Source organism: Macaca fascicularis, chromosome 10, assembly GCF_037993035.2.
Source record: "Macaca fascicularis isolate 582-1 chromosome 10, T2T-MFA8v1.1".
Lineage (NCBI taxonomy): Eukaryota > Metazoa > Chordata > Mammalia > Primates > Cercopithecidae > Macaca > Macaca fascicularis.
Genome location: NC_088384.1, coordinates 69827259 through 69845978, shown reverse-complemented (window position 1 = coordinate 69845978; position 18720 = coordinate 69827259). Strand labels below are relative to the sequence as shown.

At 42.3% G+C, this 18720-nt stretch overlaps 1 protein-coding gene across 1 annotated transcript in view; it reads left to right on the top strand.

Moving 5' to 3' along the window:
• Positions 1-18720, top strand: part of PCSK2 (proprotein convertase subtilisin/kexin type 2) — a 253105-nt gene that overhangs the window by 218196 nt on the left and 16189 nt on the right. The window contains exons 9-10 of the mRNA XM_005568299.5: positions 7247-7462; positions 9857-9957. Of these exons, the coding sequence (XP_005568356.1) occupies positions 7247-7462; positions 9857-9957 (317 nt within the window). The remainder of the gene's footprint in view (positions 1-7246; positions 7463-9856; positions 9958-18720) is intronic.

The window sequence follows — 18720 nt, the reverse complement described above, 5'->3', positions numbered from 1 at the left end:
GCTCAGACCATGGACACTTTGCAATATTTAGCAAGCAGCAGCAATGACTACCACAATGTGCCTAACCAAACTGTACCTAACCAAAACAGTTAGGTAGCTCCAGAGGTAACCAGTTGACCTAGTGAGGACAAGCGTGCCAATATCAAAGATGTTTGTGAATAGTTTGAAAAAAATTTGCCAAAGATGTTCATGAATAGTTTGAATAAAATTTTTCATGAACTACGAGTGCAGAAAGGCAATATTCATAAATCAATACGTTGTTTCATGTGCAATTTAAAATGTGTTTATTTTAAAATTCATATTTTAATAATAGATTAAAGTAATATAATGGAAAAATATCTGCAAGTCTAAATCCAACACATAAAAGGAAAAGGAAAAACTGAGTAAATATATATGCATGTAGATAATAAAAATCTAGCTCAGTTTCTTAATACAGGAAGAGCTCTTACAAACCAGTAAAAAGAATACTATGAGGCCAGGCGAGGTGTCTCATGCCTGTAATCCCAGCACTTTGGGAGGCCAAGGTGGGCAGATCACTTGTCAGGAGTTCAGGACCAGCCTGGCCAACATGGTGAAACTCCATCATCTCTACTAAAAATAAAAATAAAAATAAAAATTGGCTGGGCACAGTGCTACATGCCTGCAATCCCAGCTACTCGGGAGGCTGAGGCAGGAGAATATCTTGAAGCCGGGAGGCAAAGGCTGCAATGAGTCGAGATCACACCATTGCACTCCAGCCTGGGAGAGAGCTACACTCTGTCTCAAAGAAAAAAAAAAAAAAATTCTATGAAAGAAAAACAATAGGCAAAGGATATTATCTTTTGGGACTTGGGGCCTTGCTAAATAATAAGCAAGAATACAAATGAGCAGGAAAAACACAAAAAGATAAATTCAACTTTCGTGAAAAAAATATATAACTCAAAACAATGAGGTACTATTTTTACCCACCAAACTGGCAAAAGTATTTTTAAGAAATGACAATTCTAAATTATGGCCCATATGAGCTGAATGTAGAGTTCTCATGCACTGCAGGTAAACATATAAACTGTTAACAAACTTTATCAAGAGCAATAATACGGCAGATGAACCAAGAATCATCATTCATTTTTTTCTCCCAAAATTTCCTCTTTTAGAAACACTGCCTAAGAAAATAAACATACAAAGACATATATAAGATTATGTTCATTTTAAACATAAAGTACTTTTTTAAAAACTAGAGACAACCTTCTATGTACATTCAAGAAGAGGTGTAAATAAATTGCAGAATGGCTATTTCATAAAACTAACAAAAAATTATGGTGTAGAAGAGTATTTAATCACATAAAAATGTTAATTATATAAATTGTGAGAAATGCATTTTAAGCAGGCCAAGAAAGTCCTTCTATTTTTATTATCCCAGTTTCACTTTCAAGCCCGTTCTTGTACTTTGCATTTATATGTAAAATTGACAGGAATCCACAAAATATCACCAATGATTATCTATTCATGTAAGATTATAAAGGATTTTTATTTCCTTCATCTTCTATATTCCAATTATTCTACAATAAATATTATTTTCATAGTAAAAAATACAATAACTTTTTCCAAGGTATGTTAATGTTGTATTAAGAAATCAAGGTGACTGGAAAATAACAATTACTATAGTTGTTTACAAAAAGATAAGCTCTCCCAGGCTTGCCTCACCAGGGGTCTGCACCCTAAACCCATACCAACTCTGGACCAGGGCCTATTCTGGTCATTAACCCGGGTCCCTACCCATTGGTTAGGGTGGAAGGACTGACTCACTTTAGCCACAAGTTTCTCAAAGTGGGATTTCCACCTCCTCGAACATAGGCGATGCACTGGGGACACAGCAAGCCACTGCACCAGTCTCTAGCTGGAATGTCACCTTAGCTGACGGTAAGCAATTTGTAACATTATTTTTATATTATCAGCAAAATTAAAAATTTGCTTGAACGTTTCAGAAGTTTCGGGCTTGTGAGAGGCTACTTAAGGCCATGCCCAGCAAGTTCCAACTCACTGCCCTTTACCATTGGGTCAGCAGGATTTCTCAGCCTGAGCATGTGGACATTCTGGGCAAAATACTGTTTTGTCGGTGGTGAGGAGGTTGTCCTTTGTGTATAAGTTTAGTAGTGTCCCTGGCCTTTATCCATTAGATGTTAGTAAAACACACATGGTTGTGACCACCAAAATTGTCTCCATCACTCCACTCTGAAGCAAAAGTCCACGCTGCTTGAGAACCAGGGTGGTTAAGTACACTCCATAGTGCCTAGGTTAAAAGTTTCCATTTGGCAAAAACTTTTGAGAAACACTATAATCTCACTAAACTCAAAAGACTGGCAGAATTCAAAGTGGAGTTGCACCATTCATTTAATTTCACCTAAATGCACTTGCTTTTTTTTTTTTTTTTTTTTTTCCTGTCATCCAGGCTGGAGTGCAGTGGTGTGATTATAGCTCAGTGCAGACTCCAGCTCCTCAAACTCCTGGGCTCCTGAGTAGCTAGAACTACAGGCGTGCCCCGCCATGCCAAACTAATTTTTTATTTTGTACAGTGTGGGGTGAATGGGGCTCTCGCTACTTTGCCCAGGCTGGTCTCAAACTCTTGGCCTCAAGCGCTCCTCCTGCCTCAAGCCTCCACTTCCCAGAGCACTGGGATTACAGGCATGAGCCTCCAGGCTGGCCTACTTGCCTCAGGCAGCTGACGGCCATTCCACTCACTGAGCATGAGCTGCAGGATTAGCGCTGAGACTCTGCCCCCCAGCAGACAGCCCCGCCCACAGTGCTGGCTCTTGGGTAATGGCCTCCCTTTGTCCTCCAGCTCCCGGGTCACCCTCTAATCCATGGGTGACTTCCCATGTCCCTTTTGGGTTTTAGGCTTTCCTTTAACACCTATTCCCTGGATAAAATTCCCTCTGTTGACCTGCCAAGTGTGGCAATATTTGCCTGGCTGAATCTCAATTGATACATTGTATATTTATTGGGATAAAGTTATATATATATATATATATATTTTTTTTTTTTTTTTTTTTTTTGAGACTGAGTTTTACTCTTGTTGCCCAGGCTGCAGTGCAATGGCGCAATCTCGGCTCACCGTAACCTCTGCTTCCTGGGTTCAAGCAATTCTGATTCAGCCTCCCAAGTAGCTGGGATTACAGGCATGCGCCACCACGCTCAGCTAATTTTGTATTTTTAATAGAGACGAGATTTCTCCATGTTGGTCAGGCTGGTCTTGAACTCCCGACCTCAGGTGATCCACCCACCTCAGCCTCCCAAAGTGCTGGTATTACAGGTGTGAGCCACCGTGCCTGGCACATTTATATATTAACATAGGGAAAATTGACATCTCTGTAATCCTGTCTTTCTATTCAAGAACATGGCCAGTATCTTTCCATGGGATCAAATCTTCGTCTTCGTCCCTCCTTCCATAGAGTTCAGAGAGTTTCAAAGCCTTATTTAGCACTTCCTTAGCTTTTTTTTTTCTTAGATTTATTGAATTTCTTCCTAAGTGTTTTATCCTTTGTGTGGCCAGTGTAAATGGTGCTGCCTGTAGGGTGGCTGTGGGGACTGAATAGGATAATATATAAAGTACTTAACAAAGTCCCTGGCATGCAGTAAGTGCTAAAGAAATGCTTGCTGTGATAGTCACCCTTCGTTTTCTGCACTTCTTCCTCTAACGGGTTATGGTTTAGATGTGAGCCATAGTTATTCTGTCTCGATTTCTGCCTAGCTCCTGTTCAGGTGAAGCTGAGAGGCAGAAATGGATCAAGCCTTAAGCAGAAGCCCAAGATCTAGGCACTGGCAGGTTCAGTGTCTTGCGAAGGCTCACTCTCTGCTTCCAAGATGGTGCCTTGTTGCTGTGTCTGGTAGAGGGGACGAACGCTGGGTCTTCCCACGGTGGAAGGGCCAAAAGGGGCCTGGCTATTTCCCTGGAGCCCTTTTATAAGGGCAGTAATCCCATTCATGAGGACCGAACTCTCATGACTTAATTACCTCCTAAAGATCCTACCTCTTAAGACTATCACGTTGGGTCTTAGGTTCTAATATATGAATTTGGGGGGGACATATAAGTTCAAACCAAAGTAGGGTGGCATGCCAGCAACAGCCCCATCCCATCACCAGCTCTCGGTCCTCTTATGGAGGTCCCTTCCCCACTCATTTCTACCCCCAGAACTAGAGGTTTTTTTCCTCACTGGCCCATCTTTCCCAGAAGCCAGGGACTCTTTGGTGCTAAAACCCAATCACTAGAAGCAAGGACACAATTATTGTTGCTTCATGTGTCCAATCTAGCTTAAGAAAACAAAGTTTAGTATTCCTAGAAAACGAAGTATTCTTGTGAGCAAATCTGATGGTTTAAAACAAAATTAACGTTTGCTGTTTACTGTTCAGAAATAGGCTGACAGTTGCACTCTGTGTATCAGTGAGCTGGCTGCATAACAAACTGCCCCAAAACTCAGTAGCTTAAAATAATAATCATTTAATTTTGCTCTTCGGTCTACAGGTCAGCTGGGTTGTTCTGCTGATCTGGACCAGGATGGGCTAACATCAGGAGAGAGAGGTAGAGACTGGCTGATCGAGGATGGCCTCCCTGCTGTGTCTGGTAGCTGGCAGCAGGGGCAGTGAATTTTACTGGAATACTTGTCTCTTATCAATCAGGAGGCTAACCTAGGCTTATCTTCATGGTGCAACGGAGTTCTGGGAGAGATCAGAGAACACAGGAGTTCTTGGGACTGAAGCTTGGAACTGACACAGAATCACTTTCCACCACATTCTATTGGCCAAAGCAAGACATAAAGCCAGCTTGGATTCTAGGGGTAGGAAACAGACCCCTCCTCTTGATGGATGGGGCTGCAAAGGCATAGTGCGCAGGGCATAAATACAGGGAATCACAAATAATTAGGGTCACAATCAATCTACCATACTCCCCACACCAAGAAGAGAATGTTTAGCATCAGTTTCCTTCATTTTAGCAAAGGTTGCTTCATCTCACTAGCCGTGAGATGTGAGATGTTACATCTACATGTGGACTGATTCAGGAGAAAGTTCTACAGATGGTTAACCTCACTCACTCATTTATTATGACTCACATCAGTTGCACTTTGCTTTTTTTTGTTGAGATGGGGGTCTCACTCTGTTGCCCAGGCTGGAGTGCAGTGGTGCAATCCTGGCTCACTGCACCTCCCGAGTAGCTGGGATTACAGATGTGCATCACCATGCCCAGTTAATTTTTGTATTTTTAGTAGAGACATGGTTTCACCATGTTGGCCAGGCTGATCTCAAACTCCCGACCTCAGGTGATTCACCTGCTTCAGCCTCCCAAAGTGCTGGGATTACAGGCGTGAGCTATCGCGCCCAGCCGCACTTTTGCTATTTCTTGATACTGAGCCCAAATCTGAGTCTGTTTGAGAGTGTGATCTTCCACATCAACTGTAGGGATGATCTATGTCCCTCGCAGTCCTGGTTTCTGAGAGCAGTTCCTTGTTTTGGTTGGAGTTTTCCAGCATAGATTTACCAAGATGCTGAGAATAGTTCCCAGCTAGTGGTTGAATAAATATTTGTTCGTTTGTCGATTCAATCGATCACAGGCTAATTAATTCTCAGTCCTGTTAGAAGCAATTGAAAATGTCACGTCTGATTGTCAGGGGGCAGAGAGCGCTTGGAGGTAATCCAATCATCTCTCTTCCTTCTGGCTTCTCCACCCTTAAACCACTGATTCTGTGTCAGTTTCAAGCATAAGGACCATGGACACCTGGTGACCACACAGGGAGAGACTTCCCCTGACAGTCTCTTCTGTCTTCTCCCTCTAGAGGGTAACCAAGCCACCCTGGGCCAGGCTGTGGAGTGGCTGGAGGTTGCACCTGCCCCTTGCCTCCCACACTGTATGGCTGCACTCCTATCCACCCTCCCAGCCCACAGGTGAAAACTAAGCAGCCCCAAGCCCCATTGCCTTGGGGTAAGAAAGTGGGAAGCAAGAAGCAAATGGCCCAATCCTGGGTTGTTTAGGTAGAGAGGAGATACTCAGAAGACAAGGAAAAGAAAAGGATTTTTAAGAACCTCTAAGAACATGGTTTGAGGAGAAGAGCCATGCTAACTGTAGGGATTTATGCAAAGCTTGCCATTTAAACTAATCAGCATGTGGCAATAGCTATTGTGCATTCTACTGTGTGTTTAAGGTTTTATTCACTGTGTGTTTTACTTGATCATATTAGACTTTCCTCCTATATTTGGAGTTCCCTTGCACAAGTAAAATGTCGTATATTATGTGTTTAAAAGGATTCTAGTATCCAATTGAATAAAAAAGAAAACGTATGTACATATGCACACACACACACATATGTAAGAATTTTGTATATTTTGGAGTAAATGTATGCTTTATATTTATAATGTCTATATATATTTAAATTTATATATTGATATATAGCTATTTAAAATGAAAGGTATATATCTTCTATAAATGTTTTGTGGGCCAGGTGCGGTGGTTCACACCTGTAATCCCACACTTTGGGAGGCCAAGGCTGGTAGATCACGAGGTCAGGAGATCGAGACCCATCCTGGCTAACACGGTGAAACCTCATGTCTACTAAAAATACAAAAAATTGGCCAGGCGTGATGGCAGGCGCCTGTAGTCCCAGCTACTGGGGAGGTTGAGGCAGGAGAATGGTGTGAACCCAGGAGGCGGAGCTTGCAGTGAACTGAGATAGTGCCATTGCAGTCCCGCCTGGGCGAAAGAGCGAGACTCCATCTCAGAAAAAGAAAAAAAGAAAAAAAATGTTTTGTATAGCTTATGTAGCTAAGAAAAAATGTGTGTCCATATACTTGCATTTCACTGAAAAATGTCTGATACATATAAGGAGATGTAAGAATGAGATAATAATTACCTCAGAGAGTTTTTTTTTTATTTTCCTTTCCATACAGTTAAACTTTTCATCATGAGCATGTATCACCTTTATAGCTTTTTTAAAAAGCAGTTTATTTGTAAATTTTAAGGCAGTTCTTCCGACTTTTCTTACCTCATTATCCCCAGCTTAAATTGTAAATTCAGTTGACTTTTTAGATTGAGTTCTTCCTGGAAAAAAAAGTTTCCCACAATGCCCTGCCAGAAAGATATGGTGTCCAACCCAGTTTAAAAAGTGCACCCAGTCTTTAGGTTCAGCTGCTGAAGAAGCCCAATCCCTGGGCTGGAGACCTCCCCTGCCCCCTCGCAGCCCAGGCTGTAGGGTAGCAGCAGCATCTCCCCTGCTCCCCCCAGGGCCGCGGCGGCAAGGGCAGCATCTACGTGTGGGCCTCCGGGGACGGCGGCAGCTATGATGACTGCAACTGCGACGGCTACGCCTCCAGCATGTGGACCATCTCCATCAACTCAGCCATCAACGACGGCAGGACCGCCCTGTACGACGAGAGCTGCTCTTCCACCCTGGCTTCCACCTTCAGCAACGGGAGGAAAAGGAACCCTGAGGCCGGTGTGGTGAGCGCGTCCCCTTCTGTCCTTGTTTCCTTAGGGCCACTGCACCTCTGTGTTACGGTAGGATGCTGGGACACTGACGTGCTCCCCTCCTGTCCCCTCCCTCAGAGCCTGAACTAAGGCTCTGCAGGGAAGACCCCTTTTCTCTATGCCCAGCCCTGCTTTCTAATAAGGCACAGACCTCCCATCTGCAAGCTAGGAGCATGATCAGTGAGGACTCCTTTCCAGATCATTTTCCATAGATTTTCTTGTTTATTGTTTTTGGCTTACAAGTAATGATGAAGTCTGGTTTACCAATCAGTTGCCCCATTCCATCACTTACAAGAATAACTAACTCATTGTAAGAACCAAAGCATCACACTGTAACCCTGTCTGAAACAAGAACCCATCTGTGTATTTATAGTAATTTTAAAAACAACATTCATGGATGGACTTTTCTGGATCCATAAACCCCCTAAAATTGCACATGCATCTGTTATTTGCTCAGGGAAAGACTTGTGATTTTCATCATATTTTAAAATGGAACTATGATTTTTAGAAAAAAAAAAAAAAAAGACTAATAATCATAGATTTAGATTGTCGCTCTTTTCTGAGCAAAGAAAAAAAAAATCTTCCTTTCTTGGCAACTAGATATAATGGTGGATTTTTCAAGCCCCTGAGATATACATCATGTGTAAAGCATGATAAGCCTTTTTGGATCTTTTCCTCTCTGGAGACTTTGCTCACAGATCAGCCTTTTCTCACACCTCCAAACCAGGATTTAGTAGGTGGTTCAGTAGTCATGCATGAGTTATATCCTGACTGGCTGCACCCATCTCCACTGAGGCTTCTTGAGAGAGGAAGACAGGAGCTCAGGACAAAATCATTAGTACCATCCAGTGTTTCAATCCCATACTCCCACTTGGGATCCCAACTTGGCAAGATGGTCATGCCCCTGTGTGAGCCAGGAGAAGCCCTTTACCTGGAAGGGATGCAGACCTTAAAATCCTGTCCTTCCCACGAGCCCTCCTGCATTCCCCGTTGGTCTTGGGGAGGATGAAGAATGTGCCAGCTCCTCCAAAACAGAAGGGGACTTTGACCCCTCTTGTCCTATAAGCTGTATGGACATTAAGGGAGGAGGGCAGACAGGGACAGGTGAGGTGACACTTCACTCTCATGCCTGGAAGCTCCACTGCCTACCCCAAAGGCCTCTCGGTGGTGTAACTTCGTCCTCAACCCGTATTTATGACTTTTTCTACTTGGGCTGGCTAAAGGCCTTGTGTTTCCTCTGAGTACTATAATTTTGCTCAATAGATGCCCTTAAACCTCCCTGGTAATTTCTTCCTCAAAATAATAGGCTCTCTTGAGGATCCTACAGACAGAGGAAGAATTCCTGTCGTTTATACATGATTTTAATGAACACCCTGGCTCTCACAAACATTGAAAATGAGGTTTTTCACTTTGTGAAAGTCCTTTAAAAATCTATTCACCAGTGTCCCCTCTAAATAAGAGTTGTGGAGGTGATACCCACATATTGGGTTGTCTTGACTCAACACGTCTCAGAATCTCTCCGTGAATTTTAGATGTAGAGAAACATTTTTTAACAGCCTGCCCTTCTAGGTAGACTTTAGCTGAGCATGCTGATTCTTCCTCTTCGGGAATGCTCCTCTTTCCCCCATGAAGGAAAAAGAAATGCTAATGACATGGCCTTTGGCCTTTCCAAGGGCCAGTCCTGATGCAACAAAACTAGGGTGGGAGTATTGACATCACTTCCCACTTCATAGTGTTTCCTTTTAGGTTTCAGGAAATAAATCTCTCTCTAGTCTCTGGAATAGCCACAGATATGCTTCTTTGAACAACTCATTTATCTTGTGGACACTGTAACTATAACTGACTATGTGTCCCCTTTTACATGGGCTACTAGGAAGCTCAGATAAAACCTAGGGCAAAAGAGACGCATATGGATGCTAAGCTTATCCTTAGTTTCCTCTTAATCTTCTTGGGAACAAAGCATAGTTTAAATAAAAGGAGTAGGCTGGGCGCAGTGGCTCATGCCTGTAATCCCAGTACTTTGGAAGGCCAACGCAGGTGGATCACCTGAGGTCAGGAGTTCGAGACCAGCTTGGCCAACATGGCGAAACCCCATCTCTACTGAAAATACAAAAATTAGCCAGGCGTGGTGGCACGTGCCTGTAATCCCAGCTATTTGGAAGACTGAGGCAGGAGAATCACTTGAACCTGAGAGGCAGAGGTTGCCGTGAGCAGAAATCACGCCACTGCACTCCAGCCTGGGCAACAGAGTGAGTCTGTCTCAATAAATAAATAAATAAATGGAGTAGATAATCCCCTGCTCCACACTGTGCGGGGGTTCAAAATAGTGTGATTTATTCACTCATTACGCATTATCTTCCCTTCCAGGCAACCACAGATTTGTACGGCAACTGCACTCTGAGGCATTCTGGGACATCTGCAGCTGCCCCTGAGGCAGCTGGCGTGTTTGCACTGGCTCTGGAGGCTAAGTATGTTCATAGCTCTGGGTCCAGGGCCAGCTCTGCAGGGTGGACTAATACGTGTCTCTCTGCCCACATGCCAGGTGTCCATGGAGGCAAAAGTGGACATGAGAGGCTATGAATAGTCAGGGCCAACGAACTCTGCTGTGCATTTCTAAGTGGTCCATGTGCCCACCTGCATATGTGTGTGTGCATATACACACACACACATACACACACACCCACCATAAAACCACATTCCTGGGAGCACACAACACCCAGCAGCACATATCAGCAACTTACTCAGATACCCGGTGAGGGCACTGAGATATTTCTTTCTTCACCAGATTTGCCCCTCTATCCTCTCTGCATCCCTGGGTTCTTCTACTGCAGTGATATTCACAATCAGCTACTTGAAGAAAAATCAAATTGCCAAGCTGATGTTTCAGAACATGTGGCAAACAAGGTGGTCCCACTCAGGATTTGTTAATTGGTGAGGTGGATTCACTTTTTAACACTAAAACAAGATACGCAAATTCACGCAGTGTAGACCAAGATATGGGCTTTCCTGGGAAACCTTCCAAGCTAAAGGTAAGAGGAGACCATCTCCTATGTCCTTACCATCCTATGGAGAGGCCACATGTTGCTACTGCTGGACACACCTGGGATTTGAGTAGCAGTGGAGGTACTTGCCCACCTGCTACTCTGCATTCTTTTAGTGATACCTGAGGCTGGCCTTATGTTCACAGAAGGAACACACGGGCTTCAGACACCACACATGTAGTGTGAGTGTAAGTGCTGGCTGTGTAGGGAATTGTCAGAGAATGCAGTTCCCAGCAACTTCTGAGAAGTTAGATTCAGGCTCCTGGGGAAGGAGAGTAGAGTTGCTAGGCAACCGGAGCTCCCAGCATCAATCTCTAGGCAGCACTGCTTGTCTCTCTCCACATATGCAGTGCAATTTTTGATTTGCAAAGGAGGCAGGAGTTGGTTCCTAGAATAGAAAGGGGCTTCAAAAGATTACCTAGTTCAACCCTCTACCTTCACAAGAAAAGGCATAATTATCCTCCCTTTGCAGATAAGACCCCAAATTGAGAGTGACTCCTCTCTTTGGACAAGTCTAAACTTTGATTCTTCTAACAAAAGTCAGGTAGAAAATTTATGATGCCAAGACACTGGTCAAAACTCAACTATTAGGCACAGAGACCTCTGCCCTATCAAGCACAGAAACCAAAATTTACTCACATCCAATGTACATTTCCTGAAGGTAAAACTGTTCATCTCAGGGCCTCAGTGGGCCCTGGAGCCTGAGTTGGCCTTGCTCACTTCATCTGCAAGGAGACAATTAGCAGAGCCTGCTGCCTGTAGCTGAGCTGCACAGGGCCAGGGAGCAGGAGTGCTCCAAAAGCGAGAAGGGTTTCTGGTTGCCCTTTCAACCTCAGAGGTCAAGACTTGACTCACAGTCTTCTGGGATTTTTGACAAACAAAATCCTATGCCTATGCCTAGATCCATAGGCATACAAATGGAACACCTAAATAAATCAGAGTGGAGGGGTGTGGCTGCTGGACTCCTAGAGATTCATGGCTCTGCCTTGATTAGTCACCATTCTTTCAGCACATACGTCTAGATATCCTACAGAAAAGAATGCAGTCACCATTTAGGCATGCTTTGTTTTGAAGCAATGATCATGAACTTAATGTTCTCTGCTGGCATAAAGAGGAAAAAAGTATAACACCTGGCAGCTTGTGGGTAAGTCCATCACTGGAGCCGGTCCTAAAATTCTTCAAAATACCAACTTTCTGTGGTTGGAAGCAGACCCTGCGATGAGATTTTGGTGCAAGTGATTTATTAAGGAAGGGATCCCAGGAAAGACAGTGAGGGAGTAGGGGAAGGAAGTTAGGATGGGGAAAAATCCAAGCAAAGGTTCAACTTCAAAAGTTCTGGCCTCAGTCTAATACCGAATGTAAATTAGGCCTCCGAGTTTGTTCTACCTCCAGGCAAGGAAGCTGGACTGTCATATTCTTATAGGAGTCAGTCATCGGCTAAGAGCTACCTTGGAGAAGTAAACTCCAAGGCATCTCTAGCTTTAGGCAAAGCGGCTCCAGTAGCCAAAAGTGAAAACCATTGGTCAGGATGAGATACCCCAAGACAGCCCAGAGGGATAAGGAAAAGGGCCTCCACAGAGCAGTCCCATAGCTCATCTCTCTCTCTTCTTGAGATAAGGTTACAGGAAGTCCTCATGCATAACAACAAATTATCTAAATGTATGTCCATCAGGACCTTGAAAGAGAGAGAATAACACTTCCCCCATCACGACTGCAGGGGAGGAAAAGAAAACCACCTCTCTCTCCTAACCAGTTGTCACTTTGTAGTTTAATATCATAATATACTTTTCTGCCCAATGCTTGAAAATGCCTACTTGAGTCACAGGAAATATTGCTCCCATCTCCCAGTGTCACCAATATCAGAGATTTTTCAAAGAATTTTAGTGAGGGATGACTGCCACCTTTGAATATTTAGGTTTCTCTCATATGATCTGGTGCTTTCTCTGTGGTTTTAGAAGGTGAGCTAGGCTCGAGGGGTAGATGTCATAAGGAGATGAATTTTTGACTCCAGAAAATCACCTGGAGTAAAGTGGTCCACATGCTGGACTGGAACAATGATTCCAAAAGTGACTTTCCAGGGGATGGATTTTTAATGTAAACTCTTTAGTTAGTGTAGTATATACAAAGAAATTCATTAGGTGTGGCTCCATGACATTTTAACAAAATGAACAGACCCACATAGCCAGCACCTAAATCAAGAAACAGACTATTTATGTGCCCTGTTGCTCAGCAGAGCAAGAGATGTTGCTGTATATAGTTACAGATCATTCATTCTCATTGTTGAATATCACTCCATTGTATAAATGAATATTTGGATTGTTTCCATTTGGGGCTACTGTGAGTGATATTGTTAGGAACATTCTTGTATATGTCTTTTGGTGAACATACAGATGCATTTCTGTTGAGTGTCTACTAGGAAGTCAAAACGTTGCGTCATTAATATACATATGTGCAATTCTAGTAGATACCGCCAAATAGTTTCCTGAATTGGGTGTACCCATTGACCCTACCTTGAGCAGTATATGAGAATTACAGTTGCTCCACATCCTTGCCAAAATGTGGTATTATTAGTCTTCTACATTTTAGCATTCTTATGGATGTGCAGTGGAGTCACATTGTAGTTTTAATTTGCATTTCCCTCATAGCTAGTGAAATGGAGCACACTGGGGACAGTTTTTGAAAAAATACATTCCCAAGTCCCACCCAAGCCTCACTGAATACAAATCCCTAGGGATGGGTGGCCCAGGAACCTGACTTTTCAATGCCTGTTCCCCAGGAATACTTAAGCTGCCAGCCTGTCGCTGATCTGTAGACTAGGGTGTGAGGATGACCAATAAGGCAATAGCTCTGTGAATCTGTGACTCTGGGTGCAGAGTGTTGGTAGCTGGCTTCTGCCTCTGATTACGCATTGCTATTCAGTCAAGACTTACTGTTTCTGCATGAAACAGCAAATCCAAATAATAATATCCAAATAATAACAGAGACAAGGGTTTATTTTTCTGTCATGTGAAAGAAAATACAAAGATAAGGAACTCAGGGCTGGTTTAGGGTACTGGGGTACCATTGTGAATCAAGGAATCCAGCTCTTTCTAGCTTTCTGCTCCTTTGTTCTGCCACTTTCATGTTCTCTAGATGTGCTGGAACTCCAGCCATCATGTTTGCATTTCAGGCAGGAAAAGGAGAAGCACAAAGGGCAAAAAAAAATAAAAAATATTTAAAAGAAAGAGAGAGAGAGAAGAGAGAGAAAGAAAGAGAAAAAGGAAAAAAGAGAAGAAAGAAAAAGAAAGAAAGAAAAGAAAAGAAAAATAAAATACATAAAAAAAGAAAAGAAAAGAAAAAAAGAGAAAAGAAAGAAACCAGCTGAGTCAGCCATGTTGAAGGGCTTTTCCAAGGAGCCCCACCCAGTGGCTTTTGCTTATTTCTCACTGGCTAGAGCTGTCACATGACCACCCCCACACTTCAAGGGAGGCTGGGAAATGTAGTTTTATAGCTGAATGCATTGCTGTTCTGAATAAAATTGAAGTTTTCTTAATAAGGAAGGAGAAAAGATAGATATGGGGGGAAAGACAACTGCTAATGTCTTCTGACATCTAAGTGGACAATCACTCATCTTCTCTGGATCTCTATTGTCTTATCTACAAAATGTAGCAAGTTAGATCATCAGTAAGGTTCAAATGACTTCCTGGAATATTTTAGCTCTGCTTCTGAAATATTTTTTTTAGGAAAGTTTATATTTTAATTGGATGTCTGATGATTTTTAAGGTTGAATATGCCTTAAAGCTGAAGAACGTTCATTTACATAGCTTTAAATATTGTGATCAATACTTAGGAGATAGTAACCTAACTTGCTTTAACTTCTGATATATGTGATATGTTATTATTAATAATAATAAAGTCTTTTTATTCAGTGTCCACCACTGTGCTAGGTACTTTATATACATAATTTACATTTACATCCTGCAACAAACCTATAAGGCCTTATGCCCATTTTAAAGATGTCAAGGCTAGAGCTCGAATTGTTAAAGTAACTTATCCAAGTTCACACAGTTGGCTTTAAGCTTTAGGATGCCTGTGTTCCACCGGGCTCTCTATGGAACACAGAAAAGGCCCTGCCACCATCTTGCCTATGACACTCACCACTCATTCTGCCATGGCAATGGGCTGCAGTGAATGAGTTAGCTCTTCCTCAAACATGATGCACAAAATCAGGTTTCACTTCCTTTGAGATGAGATTTTCCACACCACCACTACACCAGGGAGTCATGAAAACTGAATTTTCTGTCACGTTCATAGAAGCAAACAAAGGCTATGGAGAAAATGCCAGCTTGACTCATAAATGCATTATTTTTCTCAGACTGGAAATAATCCAACCTTTGAAATTATTTTTTAATCCTACCAAAATTTAGAGAATAGACTCAGAATTTTTAAAATGAAAGAAAATAAATGGATCTTTTACGACTCCAAACATCTCTTATGGATGAAGAGAACGAGACCCAGAGAAGTGAAACAACTTGCTCCAGGTCACACAGTTTACATTGTTCAGATAAAGATCAGATCCAACAAGTAAAGAGATTAGAATTCTCCTGTTGTCTTTTAGAATTTACCAGATGTTAGTAGAAGTGATTCCTCCAACCTTAAGACTACAGCATCATCTTTAAAACATTTCCATTTTCAATTTCTCTAAAGATGCATAGGCTGACTTTAAATTCCCTTTGCTGCCTTGATCATGAGGAGGAAAATGTGAATTGGGTTCAGGGGAGCTTGATGCTGTAAATAGAAGTACTGTGCTCTGAAAGAGAATGGTGAGGGAACAGCCTTTCACACGAGAAAAACAATCCTTCCTGTTAGAAGTCAGGTTCCTACAAAGGATAAATGCTTGAGGTGATGGATACCCCATTTACCCTGATGTGATGATTATGCATTGCATGCCTGTATCCAAACATCTCATGTGCCCCCTAAATATAGACACCTACTGTGTATCCACAGAAAGTAAAAATTAAACATTAAACAAAAGGTCAGTCTCCTAGTCAGCCACTTCCTAAGAGATCCTTGCTGACCCCTGGACCCCAGTTTCTCAAATTTCCTGATGATCAGAATCCCGGAGTGCTTGTTAAAAACACAGATACCCTAAGACCACTGCAGAGCCATAGACTCAGAATCTCCAGGGGAACCCCTGAAAAGCTGTATTTTTCACCAGCACCCCCGCCCCCACCAGTGCTCTCCAGGAAGTCAGGAAGCTCTGCCCTGAACGAGGTTTGTTGCATATTGAAAATACTAAATGTTTGGAGGAATCCATGGAATCAAAACCTCTGAGCCTGGACATCATTTTTTTTTTACCATTCCCAGATGATTCCAATGTGCAGACAAGGTTGAGAACCACTGTCCCAGACTATCAATGTTCTCAAACATCACTGTACAGAAGAATCATTTGGGTTAAAAGCAAATTCTCAGGCCCATGACCTCCAAGATGCTGATTCAGGAGAATAGGAAATTCACTTATGTCACTCATGGTCCTGACACAGGGGGATTGAGGATCACAGTGAGGACTCCTGACTAGGATAACACAGGGACTCCACTGATGGCTCCCTCAGCATCCTGAGCTCCCCCTATCATGACAGCCCTCACATTTTCAATACTGAGTTATCCCTCTGTCCCTAGGGGCTATCAGCTTTTGGAGACAGGGACGTTCATCCGACATGCCCAGAGTTAGCATGATGCCTGGATGTGGTAGACACTCAACAGACATCCATAAAATCACTTCATTGTACAGTACCTTCTCATATATCTGCATCTTATTTTCCCAACTATTATATAAAACATTTGAGAACAGGGAATAACATGTCACATTTCTTCTCCTACAGTCTCCAAAACAGTGACCTGTATATTACAGATACTCCATAAATTTATTTTTTAATTATTTAATAACTATCACCTGTAATTCTTGGGCTGCTATGGTACAATTAAAACTTAAAGCAAGTTGATGAAATACCTATTTTACAGAATACTACATTCTGTCAATTCCTAAATTGTCCAGAAAGGATACTAGAAGGAACCTGGTTTTACACTTCAGACATATGCAAATAGCAGGTCAAACAGTGTCACAGACTCAATTACACTGGAGAGTGGACTATGCTCTGATTTATCTCAAAAGTGAAAAGTTCTCTGTTCCGAAACATTATTTCTCTGTCACTCTCTCTCTCTCTTTTTTTCTAAAATGCAGCCCATGAGAATAAATCTGCAGAGAAACATTTAAGAGAGCCTTTCTCCAGGCATCAGAAGAACAGCGCATTTTCATGACAAAGATGAGAAATAAGAAACCTGCTAGCCAGCCCTCGGGTCATTTAGATCCTCATTTGTCAACACTTCTGAGATTAATAAACTCAGAATCCCCTTCCAGCGAAACACTCAAGTTTTTAGCCATAATCAACTTAAGGAACTTTTACACCATTTTCTCAGGTCCTGAGGGACCATATGTCCAAGACACGTTCTGAATCTCCTCAAATAAGCATTGACCTTCCTTGCAACTTGCTTCTTTTTTTTTTTCTTTTCTTTTTTTTATTGTACTTTAAGTTCTAGGGTACATGTGCACAATGTGCAGGTTTGTTACATAGGTATACACGTGCCATATTGATTTGCTGTGCCCATTAACTCGTCATTTACATGAAGTATTTCTCCTAATGCTATCCCTCCCCCTCCCCCAACCCCACAACAGGCCCCGGTGTGTGATGTTCCCCGCCCTGTGTCCAAGTGTGGAACTTGCTTCTTAATAGAGGAAGGTCTGCATTCAAGAGCACATGGATCATTTGAACTCTTGATTCTGATTCAGATCTTCCAACCAATGAACTTTGCATATGTTGAAATTTTATCAAATAAGTTATGTTGCTCCCAGTCCTTTGAATTGTTTGACTTCTGAAGAGAACTATAGTGCAAGGTTTTGCCAACTTTTTGACCAGAACCCTCAGTGAGTAATAAACTTTGCACTGCAGGTCAGCACACACACACACCTACCCTCCAACTGTTTCATGAAAAAATAGCTTCCTGTATTATGTGCAGTGCACACTTCTATCCTTTTTTATTCTGCTCCGTTCATTTTTTAAAATGATAACACCAATCATTAAATCACTGGTTCTCAACATTGGCTGTCTGTTGGAATGGTCTGAGAAGTGTTAACAATTTCCAATGCCTGGGTCTCACTCCCAGAGATTCTGATTTACTTGGTCTGGGATGAGGCCCTAGCAGTGAGACTTCCAACGTCCCTAGAAGAAAATTTTCATGTGCAGTCCAGATAGATAACCTGTGCGATAACCTGGCTCAAAAACAAATCATGACTTGCAATTTGAAAAATATAGACAATGAGTAGTAACAGACACTAATTTCCAAAAATAACATTTACAAGAAGACTAGTTTATTCACTGAACAAACAATTGTGCCAAGGACCATCCTGGACACTAAGGATATAAATATGCTGAATATAATTTCTCTACCCTTGAATAACTAGTACCCTCATTTTCAAAAATGGAACACACCCGGGTACCAGTTCCCAGATGAAGAAACAGCATGACCAGCACCCAGAAGCTCCCTGTATCCCCTTCCAGTCACTGCCCCACAAGACTGACCACTAATATGACCTCCAACAGCATAGATTAGTCATTCTAATGACTAATGACTAATAATGGAATCATACTTTATGTTCTGTTTTCTGCCTGGCTTCTTTAGGCCAACATGGTATTTGTGAGATTTTTCCATATTATTCAGAGTACCTGGAGTTCATTCATTCTCACTGCCTTATAGTACCCCACGTTCTGTAAGTTACACCTCAATTAGTTTACTCATTATTTTTTGGATGGCATGTGGGGGTTTCACAGTTTGGGGCTAGGAGCATTCTGGTTAATATGTACACATTTGGTCAGGTATATGCCTAGGAATAGAATTTCCAGGCCATAGCTTAAGCTTAACTTTAGAAGATACAGCCAAACAGTGTTCCAGTTTGGAAATAGCTTGCACACTCATCAACAAAGTACATGTGTTCCAGTTGCTCCACATCTTCTTCAACACTTAACATTGTCAGTCTTTTTCATTTTAGCCATTCCAGTGTGTGTGTTAGAATAGACTTTTGGGCCGGGTGCGGTGGCTCAAGCCTGTAATCCCAGCACTTTGGGAGGCCGAGACGGGCGGATCCCGAGGTCAGGA